At 36.3% G+C, this 13,460-nt stretch overlaps 1 protein-coding gene across 1 annotated transcript; it reads right to left on the bottom strand.

The window, feature by feature from the left end:
* Window positions 1–2,819: 2,819 nt before the first annotated feature.
* LOC123524016 (store-operated calcium entry-associated regulatory factor-like) lies at window positions 2,820–12,825 on the bottom strand. Its single transcript, XM_053539331.1, has 8 exons — window positions 12,677–12,825; window positions 9,105–9,187; window positions 8,548–8,645; window positions 8,162–8,251; window positions 7,143–7,253; window positions 6,259–6,383; window positions 5,446–5,660; window positions 2,820–4,442 (listed from the first exon to the last, which is right to left on the bottom strand). The coding sequence occupies exons 2-8, from the start codon at window positions 9,166–9,168 to the stop codon at window positions 4,078–4,080; spliced, it is 1,068 nt and encodes a 355-aa protein (XP_053395306.1). The 5' UTR covers window positions 9,169–9,187; window positions 12,677–12,825; the 3' UTR covers window positions 2,820–4,077.
* Between the last annotated feature and the right edge of the window lie 635 nt (window positions 12,826–13,460).

Below are 13,460 nucleotides of genomic sequence, written 5' to 3'. Positions count from 1 at the left end.
GTGCCATGAGAAAACCATCATAGTGGGTTTGCGACCAGCATGGATCCAGACCAGCCTGCGCATCCGCGCAGTCTGGTCAGGATCCATGCTGTTCGCTAACAGTTTCTCTAGTTGCAATAGGCTTTGAAAGCGAACAGCATGGATCCTGACCAGACTGCGTGGATGCGCAGGCTGGTCTGGATCCATGCTGGTTGCAAACCCACTATGTTGGTTTTGTCATGCACGGCTCAAATATCTTTCATGGAATGAACACAAGATGCAGTATTTCATGAGACAGTGAAAATGTAAGATCTGTTTTTCACAAGTAAAAAATATTTGATCAAACAAATTTTCTGTTTATTTCAAGTTTTTTTCAATGGTTTTAACCAAAATTTGTAATACTGTATAAGAGTTTGATATTTTTTACTCAGTGAAAATATATCTTTTTTAATGTGACAGCTTACAAATTAAGAAAATGTCTCATAAATATTGCACAATCACTTTTTTAACTCAATTGTAAATATTTTAAATTATGTATAAACATATTACAGGAGTTGCCTATACAGTTTCTGTTGTCTGAAAATTCATTACTTTATGCATGATTTTGATCAGTTACATGATAAATTTGTAGAAAACTAAATTTACTGTAAGTATTTGGTAAAATTGCCAACATTTAGGCAGTTCTGTGTGTTTCTTACTCTAGAAATTATTGCTTAACCTTTAGCCTGCTGGTGGCAAGTGATTATACCTTTGCGACCAGTGCAGACCAAGATCGGCCTGATCAGACTGATCATGGTCTGCACTGTTCGCTATTCAGTCAGTAAAATTTCAGTGAACACCCCTTCAAATAATAAATGGTATTGCCCAAATTGAATGATGGACCAGTCCATTTTAGAAATTTAGCAGGCTAAAGGTTAATGGCATTTATCAAGATAAGCTTATATAAAACCTGTGTCTGGCATACAGAAAATTTAAAAAATACCACATTGTCAGGGATTCTCATGGATTGCTTTAAGTACTCCTAGAAGTATTTCGTTGTACCAAAGCTATTGAGTATTTCATGTAAATATAACAGGCTTCACCTATACCAGTCATTGTGTTAATATGTTAATGTCAAATACTTGACTTTATCTTGTCTTGTCTATACCAGTAAATTAACTATATAGACAACTTTTGTAAATAAATGGCATGACTGTGACAAAATAAAATAAAGAGAAATTGTTTTATCAAGTATTAGTTGTGTTTATGAGCAGAGTGCCTGGGTGAGTTTTTGTGATCACCCTGTGGCTGTCATCATCAATCTGTCAGGGTCAGCATTTTGCTTCAACATCATCATCTCTGAGACTACTGGTCAGAATTAAACCAAACTTGGTCTGTAGCATCCTGGCAATGTCCTATCTCGAGCTTGTTCAAATGGTTGCACTTGACTGCATCTAGGGATAGCCAGAGCTAACAAGAGCTGTCACTAATGGTGACAAATGCCCCCGCAGCGCCTTGACCTTTGACCTGGTGACCTTGACTGTTGACCTGGTGACTCCAAAGTCAATAGGGGTCGTGTACTCAATAAGTACTATCAGCATGTGAAGTTTGAAAGTCCTGGGTGCAGTGGTTCGTGAGTAAAAGTGCCTTCATGCAAAAAGTTAACATTGGCCCTTGTGACCTTGACCTTTGTCCTGGTGACCCCAAAATCAGTAGGGGTCGTGTACCCAATAGGTACTATCAGCATGTGAAGTTTGAAGGTCCTGGGTGCAGTGGTTCAAGAGTAAAGTGCCTTCATGCAAAAAGTTAACATTGGCCCCTGTGACCTTTGACCTGGTGACCCTAAAGTCAGTAGGGGTCGTGTACTCGATAAGTACTATCAGCATGTGAAGTTTGAAGGTCCTGGATGCAGTGGTTCGCGAGTAAAGTGCCTTCATGCAAAAAGTTAACATTGGCCTCTGTGACCTTGACCTTTGACCTGGTGACCCCAAAGTCAGTAGGGGTCGTGTACCCAATAGGTAATTAGGTACTATCAGCATGTGAAGTTTGAAGGTCCTGGGTGGTGGTTCGCAAGTAAAGTGCCTTCATGCTAAAAGTTAACATTGGTCCCTGTGACCTTGACCTTTGACCTGGTGACCCCAAAGTCAGTAGGGGTCGTGTTCTCAATAAGTACTATCAGCATGTGAAGTTTGAAGGTCTTGGGTGCAGTGGTTCACGAGTAAAGTGCCTTCATGCAAAAAGTTAACGTGAGGAATGAACAAACGAACTAACTAACGAACGGATGGACAGTTGAAAACTAATATGCCTCCCTTTGGGGGCATAAAAATAGAAAAACCTTTTAACAACTTCTTGTCATTAACAACTGGATTGATCTTCACCAATCGCCATACGACATATAATTGATTGTGTCGTGCTGTTACACCCAACAAAACAAAACAAACAGAACTTGAGAACGGTCTATCCAATGATGCTACAGACCAAGTTGGTGCATGAGAAGTTGTTTAAAAGTTTGTGTTAAACTCTGGTGACCTTAAAATGGGGCCGAGCAGAACCATTTGAACAAATAAGTGAACAAACTTGAGACCGGATCATTCAAGGATGCCACAGACTTAGATTAGTAAAGATCCATCAAGTTCAGCTTTGGCAGCCCCTAAAAGGAGCCAAGACGAAAAGCTGAACAAACCCGAGAGAGGTACACAACAAGATTTTAAATACCCAATTTGGTGTAATTATGACCAGCAGTTTCAGAGGAGAAATGTTTAAGTAAAATTGCTGATGCAAGATGGACCATCTAGCTATACATATATTCCTCCCTGAACATATTTAAGCTTAGCTAAACACAAAAGGAAAACAATAACTAGTAATAGTAACTTTTTAATCTTCATACAGGTTTATCATTCATATATCATTCATATATTCTAGAATATCCCTTCATAATATCACAGATAACATAAATATAATGTTAAATAAAAATGAGATACCATATATATTGTACAATGAATCTGGAATTCAAAATCTCTCTCACCAAAACAAACCTTTATTAAGGCACTAACAATCCACAAACTAAGACAATGCAAAATGATAATGACAGTAGAAAAAATGATGGAAAATGACAGAGTTCTTGCCAGATGCTGACGTGTGATTCTTTGATTATGTATTGTAAACAACATTTTTTGCAAGCCCAGAGAAAACAGTTGGCAGTTCTTATAAAATGTCAGTAAAGCCATTCAAAGATGAACATTTTCTGTCTGGAAAGGTTGTAATATCCTCACAGAAATCACTATGATAAAAAAGCCCGAAATTCCAGAAAATTCTGGCACACTTGCACCAGGCCTGAACAATGCATGCAACTCTGGTGAATTAAAGATTAACAACACAACATAAAAAAAAATCAATAAAATGCTGATACAGGTTAAAGTCTGATGAAATATTTACAAGGATTGTCAAAATGATCAATGAAATGAATATTAAAATTTCTGTACACTGTACAAACTAAACTTACTTGTAAAACATCCAACATATACATTTAAAATCTGCTGTGTATATCAACGAAAAAAAATATTTACAATATTTATCATCTTAACAAGAACTGATATAGTGAACATCTTGATTTATCTTTGACATCATTTCAGAATCAACCCTAGTATTGACTATTTCAATAATGGTACTAAAACACACAAAGTTGTATTTAGACAAAATACGAAACCATTCTTTCCAGCTATACAGATAAGCTGAAGACAACGGTCATAAATATATCTGTATAATATCGTGCTTCTTCAAAACAGACCAGTTTCATCTATATCATTAAAATAGCAAACTAAACATTACCTTTGGGCATACAAAGTTTATTTTCAAGCAGAAATCAGCATGTTTGTGTGAAAAAACAACAACTTTAATTGAAAGGCATTATGTCTCTTTATAAGAGATATGATCAAATGAAAAATATAACCCCTCTAAAGACAGTTTGTGACATCAAATGAAGCGAAAATTATTAAAACTCCTGTAGTTAGTATCAACTACATGTATATACACAAACTTAAGTCAGCTGATCAGTACAGACTGAATGCGTAACTTTGCAACACTAGGCCTGAAAACAGTTTAAATTTCATCCTTGTAAGTTTACCTCCTCGAAGTACCTCCAAAACCTGAAGCTGTTCTTGTTCCTGAACTTCTCGGTGCTGATGAGAATCCAGAGCCTCTTGAACTCGTCCCTGTTGTGTAGGTGTTTGAGCCCCAACTACTACCCCATCCTGACCCAACCCCACTACCCCACCCAGATCCCCATCCAGTGCCCCAGTTCCTGCCACCCCACCAACTGGTATGGGGCCTCTGGTATCCTGTGTAGGTGCCATTATTTCTGTTACCAAGGAGATACCCCATCAGACCCCCTGTGAAGGCTCCTGACCAGAATCCACCACCAGTATTTGTTCCAGGGGGTGTGAATGTTTGACCACCTGTATACCCAGCACCAGATGAGCATGAACCTATAAACAAAGAAAGATAACTCTTAAATTCAAACAAGTTTGATTCTCACTCTAACTTATTATCTTGGCCTCTTTATTTTACCACAGTTTTATACTGGAGAAAGGGAACATAAGAAGCGCTCAGCAAAAATACAACAAGCAACAAATGTTTTTAATGATGTTCAAGCCACACACTGATACCTCTTGAAGTAACAGTGATAATTTATTTAATGCCATATTGCAGTTAACATAATCTTCCTGTTTTCAGGTTAAATAAAGGGCAGGTTCTCCCATCGGTAACTTCCAAGACCACTGATATTTCAATATGACTCACTACATATTTCTGTTAGATATGCATATTTATAAACAGACTTTTTGTAAATTCTTACCTAAACAGGTATGATCAATAAAATACACCACTTCAAATAACTCACTAGATTGTAAAAGGAACTTACGAATATCCTAATTATCTCAAGCAATTTTCAGATACCAGTAATCATAAAAATATATTTCGACAGTGTATTTTTCACTGTGTACATCAGCCAACTTTTGTAAAACTGCTATTCCTGCTAGTCAAAAATGTTGTGCAGCTTAAATTTTTCAAAATCTTTCAGTCAGCAAATGCTTATTTTATTTTATTTATTTATTTTGTTGGGTTTAACGTCGCACCGACACAATTTTAGGTCATATGGCGACTTTCCAGCTTTAATGGTGGAGGAAGACCCCAGGTGCCCCTCCGTGCACTATTTCATCACGAGCGGGCACCTGGGTAGAACCACCGACCTTCAGTAAGCCAGCTCGGTGGTTCTAGCCTAAGTGAGAGAACACATATGAATTCAATAAAAAGACTACAGTTAGATCCTCCTAGTCTGCAACATGGGTTTTTCATGATATGTGGCTTTATTTTGCAAGATCCCTTCAAATGATAAATGGTACTGCCCTAATTGAATGATGGACCAGTCCATTTTAGAAATTTAGCTGGCTAAAGGTTAATAAAACAAGATAAAAAGTGGTTTGTACATACCTCCTCCTGTACCAGGCATGTATTCATTCCGGAAACCATATGGCGGTGGTGGTGCTGATGGCTGTCTGTGAGGATCCTGTGCATCATACGGGGGAGGGGCATCACTGGAGATGTTGGGTGTGGCTATACATGTCTTATAGATGATGTATATTATACCAGCTATTACACCCAGGTAGAACAAATCCTGCATAACGGATGATGCTTTCTTTGAATAGCTAAAACATCAAAATTGAATATTTAAACATTATTAACAATTGTTGATGAAATGCATTATACATGTATGAAGCAAGTATTTACTTAGCATATTTTTGTTAACTAAGGAAGATTTTTTACGCAACATGAAGATTTACAATCTACTTTATATTTTCACTTAGTTTAGTTTATACTAATTTATTTAATTTTGGTTGTGATGAAACCTTCAAGCTTATTTGAACCACTCTAAGTTCACTTAAAACCAGTATTGGTGCCATATGAGAAAGCATGGCCGTGACCCCAGTACAGCTGGAACCTACAACTCCTGGACTGAGAAGATGACACCTTCACCACAAGACAACGACTCGGCTTTGCACATTTGCACTTAATTAAAATTTTACAATTAATAACTTATGATAACATTTACAACACCTTACAATGTGATATATGTTATTTAAGCATTTCACAAAAAAGTAACCAGCTGTTTCTCTAATCAGTTAAATTACTTTAAATCAAAATTTCAAGCAAATTTTCACTAATGTCTTCTGTTTCATAAACAACAACTATCATCTTAGCTGATTTCTGAGCAGAGAAAAAAGACCAGGAAAGTAGAACTTTTACCTATATTGATAGTTAGATCTGTCATGGTAATCATCTGAGTGATGATGTCCTCCATAGTACTGGTGTTGGCCACCCGATTTCTTCCTCTCCAAACCTTCTTCAGTTAGATCTATTGTGTATTCCAACTGCAAATTAACAATAAACATTTACATTAAGTGATCTGATGGTTGTGACTGTTTCCAAAATTGTGAATCCTCAAATCGCATTTTTTCATCATTGTATTTTTAAAATATCATATGCAGGGTTTGGGGTTGTAAAGCAAAAACTGAACACCAGTCTCAAAAACCTTGTATCTGAGTGGTTGATTCTGAACTCAATTTTGAAACTGACCAATGGCAAGGTTCAGACTGGTCCCCAAAGCCCAAACTAAGTTTTTCAACCTTTATACCAGACTATTCTTCTTTATTTAAAAAGATCCTAATCAGGAATCAGGTTTCCGAGCTAACAGTCTACATACTGTTACTGTAGAGTGTGTGTGTGTTTGGGTTTAACATCTTTTTCAACATTTTTTCAGTCATATAAACAACACTGTCTACTTGTAGCAGTGAGCACAATGCCCAACTTTATAGTGCTGCCTCACTGGAATATCACGCCTTAGACACGTGGCATGATACCCCACCCAGTCACATTATACTGACACCGGGCTGACCAGTCCTAGCACTATCCTCTTAATGCTGAGCGCCAAGCGAGGAAGCTACTAGTACCATTTTTTACGTCTTTGGTATGACGCGGCCGGGATTGAACCAACGACCTCCCGCACTCAAAGCGGACGCTCTACCACTAGGCTACCGAGGCGGTGGCCTGTTACTGTAGAAGAACAAGTTATGGTACACTTTTATTTGTATTAGTAACAACCTAAATTCGAACAAACATAATGATCATACCCCGCAAGATCCCCTCAGAATGTATGGATCTTCTGGGTAGTCATATCCCTCGCAGGTTACTTGGAGTTTGCCAAATCTGTAACTGTTGTCCATATCTGTCTTACACTCCCACTGAAAAAGTAAGTTTTTTATAAAAATTGTTTTCTTCAAAAAGAATTTGACAGCACCTGAAACAGTCTTTCAGTTGTCACAATCTTCAGTTAAATTACATAATGTGTAGCTGTACCAGCCTGCCAGTTCAAATATTTTGTCTTCAAGTAAATGAAACTTTATCAAATGCATCGAACCTTTAATCTTTTGTCAAGTCAAAATGGAGCAAATTTGCTTTAGTTGTGGGTAAAACTTATATCTCCTAGAAAGTTAGTCTTGATATCTGCCTACAGTGCTAACTTGGCACACCCCTTTAGTATAATCTGATCCATTAACTAAAATTCGAAAAATGGAACAAAGACTGAAACTGCTTAACCTATAGCCTGCTAAATTTCTATAATGAACTGGTCAATCATTCAATTTGGGAAGTACCACTTGTTTTTCTAAGGGGTGTTCACTGAAAATTTACAAACTGAATAGCGAACAAAGCAGATGTCACCATGATTAGGACATGGGCGTGATCTCTTGGTCTGCACATCTTGCAAAGGCAAAACCACTTGCCACCAGCAGGCTAAAGGTAAAGTGTATGCTCTACGAGTTATGGACTAGACACAAAGGCCACATTATCAGTATATATGCAGTGAAAATTGACTAAGTTCAACCAAGGACTGTGACCTTGACCTTTGAGCTAGTGAAATGATTTTTGCGCAAGACACATCTTCTATCCATCCTTATCATTTGTGTCAAATTATTCTGAAATCGGACCATGCATGTCAAAGTTATGGCCTGGACACGAACACCACCCTTTCCCGAACACACAAACAAACACAAACACACACGGACAGGGGTAACACTATATGGCCCCACCCCCATTTTATGGCAGGGGCATAATAAAAACATCTCATCATTTAATACTGTAAGATCTCTACCTGGACATCATACCCATCAGAGCCTCTATTTATACACTGGACCGTCTGCGGCTTGAACATACCAGCTGCACTTCCTCCTGTGCATTTCAACTGAAACATTGAACAATAATTTTGTATAAACAAAATATCAATTACATTGAACTGTTTTTTCATACTAAAGAAATGTTGCAATATTTTAATGGCTTCAAAGCCAGAATATGAATCAGTTACATACTAATCATCAGCATCATCATCATCATCATCATTTATATTACATCAATATCAACTATATAAACATCTAACAGATCATTATCATATAACCTGTGTGCTGTTACCATTTAAATTTAAAATTTGGCACAAAGACAGTAAGACAAAATATTTTTTAAATATTTCAAACTCTCACTTACCTGTGGTACTGGGGAAGTTCTTCGAGAGTTTGTCATCTTACCATGATGTAGGGTGAGGGCACTCACATCTGTCAGGAGGACTCGATCTGACTTTGCTCCTGTGGAGAAATTTTGATAAAGGTTATACAGACGAAAGAAAATGAAAACTTTACCTAATCAAAGTTGATGAATGTACATTATACTATTTTTACTGTTAATGTTCAAGTGATCTAGAATACATTTTCAGAGTGTGCATACGAATATGGCAATATGCTGATGTTCCATTAAAATTGCACCTGTTAATTTTTCAGAATTTAGCAATTATGTAGTATGATCACATTTGTCATGTTTGTCACGGCCACTAGTTTAAATGTACAAAGGTACAGATCATAAATAAGCTGACCACAGACAACCCCCAATTTTTTTTAAAGAAAAATGTAAATGTAGTTTGACATTAAATCTTAAACATCTTAAGATCTCACTCATATAGCTCTGAATTACGAATTCGATAAAACATATATAAAGCAGTACAAATCATTGTATTAAACTAATCAAACTGTTAGATAAGAAAAAATTACCTGAAAGAGACTGAAGACTGATGAAAATTAACAGAAGCTTTATAAACACACTTAGACGCTCCATTATAGCTTTCCCAAAAATGCTGCAAAATAGTAGAATGAAAGTTGAAACTTTAAATTTTAAATCCATTGTCTAGACACAAAAACAAAATTGCCTACGTAATAAATTTAATACAAGCTGATGTGTACCATAGTTGATGTATCAGCTTGTCTGCTGGTACCTACTATCCTTTCTTGCATACCAGACGGGGATTTCAGGTATTTTTACCAGTGCTGGAAAAATCCATCTTACACTCCGGGGTGTAAGATGACTCTCGTGCTGTAAATGACGTATTACGAACTACATGTATGTAGAAGATTTGTAGTAATTTACATTTTATTTTAACAAAACGGAATATAAAATCAATACCTTGACAGTTCCTATTTGTTCCTGATGGTATATTTCTCGATTCAAAACACGTTATTTTATCATAAATTCATAACGTTACGCTGCAACGGATAAAACAAAACCGGAACTAAACACTGTTATTTGTTTTGAAACGTCATGACGTCTTTCCTGTTTACGGACGTTGGTTTCCCGCGCTTTGTTTAAATACACTGCCATAAGAAATAGTTCTAAAAAGAAAGCCGTCCGATTGATTTTATTTTCATTATTATTTCTTGAAATCGGTATGCAAGAAAAAGATTCCGTCACTGGTTATAGGTGCAGATGAAAATATCCGGCTCTCGGGTAACTGTTTAGGCGGTAACTCAGTAGGAACCTCGTTACCGCCTAAACAGTTACCCTCGAGGCCGGATATTACCAACTGCACCTACAACCAGTGAAAGAATCTTATAAGATAGTAAGGCAAGACACTAGTCCAACAGGCAATCCTAGGAAATATTGAGTTATTTTTCTTATGGGCAATATCTTCACTCGCGTCAAACACTTGAAAGACCAAAATAGTGGAGGAAATTTCTGATAAAATTTTCATTGCTGCCGGCGCTTAATTAACATGCTATAGGTTTAAATGTTGATTATGTCATAAATTGGCCATATTATTAAAATTCAAATAAAACTTACATGTATCAAAAGGGGATTCAATTCCTCATTGATTTATAAATATAAAAATTATCAAATAATTTCCAAAATCACGAATTTTCTGGTGATTTAAAGTTTAATTAAACCTACCCAAACAAAAAAAAGGCCCAATAACCACTGTCAATAAACACCACTAAAACCATGATCTGCAAGCGAGTTGTTAATCCAATAAACACCATCAAAACCGTGTTCCAATTTCACATGCAAATGAGCTAATGGATCGCTAATTAACATAAATGTGTCATTTAACAACACGCTAATGGAGCGCACAATAGATCGCTCAATGGAACACATAATAGATCGTATAATGGATCGCTTAATGGATCACATAATGGATCGCTTAATGGAACGCATATATAATAGATCGCTTAATAATCACTCAGTGGAATGCGTTTCATCAAACTGATAAATTCCCAACTACAGGCTGTATTTAATTGAAACCTGATGCATTCAGTTTTGGCAAATCATTTATGTGACTGGGTATATATATAGCCTGGATTTGCAGAGATATGCAGTGACTGTTGAAAAGGTTTTTCTGTTAAAATTATTCAAATATTAATTTGTTAAATAATGTATATATAGCAATCATTCAACATTTTCATGATCATTTAGATGCAGTTTTATACAAATCATTTGATAAATCATGCAGCTAACAGAAATTCCATCTTAAATTTTGTGAAATATGGATAGACAAAGAGAAACATAAAAAATAATTATATTTATTAACTAGTTTCAATATAAGAAAGTAATATTCAGGTCATTTGAATCAGCATTTCAAAAACTATTGTGTTATGCATTTGATAAATCTTTGAATTCTGACATACAATGAAATCTATAAAGAATCACAATGTTAACACGCATTTATTTATACTGAATTTTAAGTACATGTATTAAGAAAATATATTTAGTTGTAAATCATAGAAATTAAATGAAATAACAACCACCATTTTCTCTTCAGTAAATCCATATGTCCAACCCCTACACTTACAACCTACAAAATGCAAAATGGGGGGGTAGGTACGGGAGGGGGCATCTCCCTCCCGTAAGGGGGGTTTGGGGGACCTCCCCCTGATTTTTTTTTAAAACAGGATCATAAATGGCGAGTTCTGGTGCATTTTAATTAAGGGTACTGAATCGCATCTCAATTCTCCAGTATTTTCTTACTATTTACATGACTATAAGCAAAATAAAGTTTAATAAACTTTTATCAGAATTAATAATGTATAACGCAATACAAAGAATGCATGTATGTTTTTTTTTTTTTTGTATTTAATGTATTGAACGATAATCATTCATGTTACATTCATTTCTTATTTTTTGTTTGAAATATCATTTTTTGAGTAAAAACAATTTATGTAATTAATTCCCTACTTCTTAGCGGTGTGATAAATCTTAACACTTACCTCTTTCATTAAATAAAATCATGATAATTATTTTTCTGAATTTTATAAGTTAATACCTTAGATCTTTGCGGCTGGGTAAAGACATGCCAATTAAAAACATGCTGATTTGTTCATGCGTAATTAAGTCCAATCACGGACACGTGTGTATGACTCCAATTAACACCCCCGATCGTGTCACCGTCACCACACTCGTGCCCTTCCGTAAACAAATTCAATAATTTGATGTCAACCAGAAATAAAAAGGTGTTATGTAATGTCTCGAAATTTGTTAAGGAAGCTTTTGAATTACGTAAAACTATCCTGGATGCTATGACTGTTTCTTATGATATTTGATATAATAATACTGTATGTGTTTTGCTGTACTTGTATATATGATTGTTGTCTTTGCCATTCTTGTATGCATTTGTAAATGGCCAAAGGCAAACTATTTTGCTGAATATGCCAATAAAATGAAATGAAATGAACTAATCTGGACAGCGTGTATTGTTTAACGCGAAGCAAAATTTAATATACTTTACAAAGTATTGGGTCCGCGGACCTGCGACTCCAACTTATGAATTTACAAAAAAATCATTTGGGCAAATTATTGGGGCCGCGGTCGCGGCCCCTGCGGCCCCACTTCCGACGCCCCTGTGTACACGATTAATGTTTACTGCATTTACACACAGTGTAGGTCTATGCAATATGCGCAAGTGATAACACCAATAATTTTACATGACTGTGTACTTTGATTTATCCTCCATTATTTTGGTCCTTCTAAGTTCTGACGTTTAGACTGCCCATCACAAATACAAAACAATCTGTCAAATTATTTTGACAAGGACAGGCAATATCTCATCCAGTATGACTGCCTCAATAGATCCAGGTGCAAATGTTTTAACAAGTTGAACACACAGGTACTCATCGAGTCTTATTTACCATAACAGTGCATAATGCAACCCAGCACCCTCCCCCACCACATCCAACAAACCAAAACAAAAAACAATAATCATATAATTCGAAATCTACACATTTTCCCATCAATGACAGGTGTTTGTGCTGAAGAAACAGAACTTACTTCGAGAATACAGTTTTATGTTGATACTTACCTTTTAGATGACTTGTTTTTCCACGCGAAAACACTAAAATTTAACTCATCTCTCTTGTAAAATCGCTTTTTGTTACTTTCGTTTTTACTGACGTGTCCCTAAAAATTCTGACTAATGAGCTTGTGATAAAATCCGTTCTCTCCGTAATACGGAAGTTTATTGCGTCACCCACCTAACGCCCACCTAGTGAGCATGATACCCAGTGATCGTGCACTACTAGTCTAGTAAATGGGCCTTCATCCGAGTCCTGCCAATGCCACTATATAAAAGACTGGTGTCATGAGTAGATGAATTTTCCTCTGGTTCCTGATATTGCAATTCACTGTTATCAGATCGTGCATGAGCAAATCTGGCAACGGTTGGTATCAGATCGCGCACGATGAAATGGGGTTCCCTATTGCCGTTACAATAAAGATTGGCATCAGATGCGCACGGGGAAATGAGTTTTCTCTTGGTTCCTGTCATTGCCATTAAAGTTAAAACTTAATTGGTATCAAATTGTGCACAAGGAAATGAGATTTCCCCTTGTGCTTGCAATTGTTATTAACTTGAAGCCTGGTAACTGGTCGTGAACGAAAAAATGAGTTTTCCTCTGGTTCCTATCACATGTCATGTCATTAAAAATTGGTAACTGATCGTACAAGAGTAAATAGGATTTCCTACGGTACTTGTCATTGCCAGTATATTTAACACTGGTACCAAAATGGGCTTTCTTCTGGTTCCTGCCATTGTCATTAAGTAAGAAAAATAGTATCAGATTGAACTTCCTTTGGTTCTTGTCATT

This window comes from Mercenaria mercenaria, chromosome 3 (assembly GCF_021730395.1).
Source record: "Mercenaria mercenaria strain notata chromosome 3, MADL_Memer_1, whole genome shotgun sequence".
Classification (NCBI taxonomy): domain Eukaryota; kingdom Metazoa; phylum Mollusca; class Bivalvia; order Venerida; family Veneridae; genus Mercenaria; species Mercenaria mercenaria.
The sequence above is the reverse complement of the archived record's forward strand: the minus strand, read 5'-3'. Positions and strand labels throughout refer to the sequence as shown.

Coding starts and splice junctions, on each gene's coding strand:
- LOC123524016 (XM_053539331.1), bottom strand. CDS start 9,168: ATGGAGCGTCTAAGTGTGTTTATAAAGCTTCTGTTAATTTTCATCAGT. Junction 7,254..8,161: donor CTGATGGGTATGATGTCCAG/GTAGAGATCTTA, acceptor TTACTTTTTCAG/TGGGAGTGTAAGACAGATAT. Junction 5,661..6,258: donor AGATCTAACTATCAATATAG/GTAAAAGTTCTA, acceptor TTGATGTTTTAG/CTATTCAAAGAAAGCATCAT.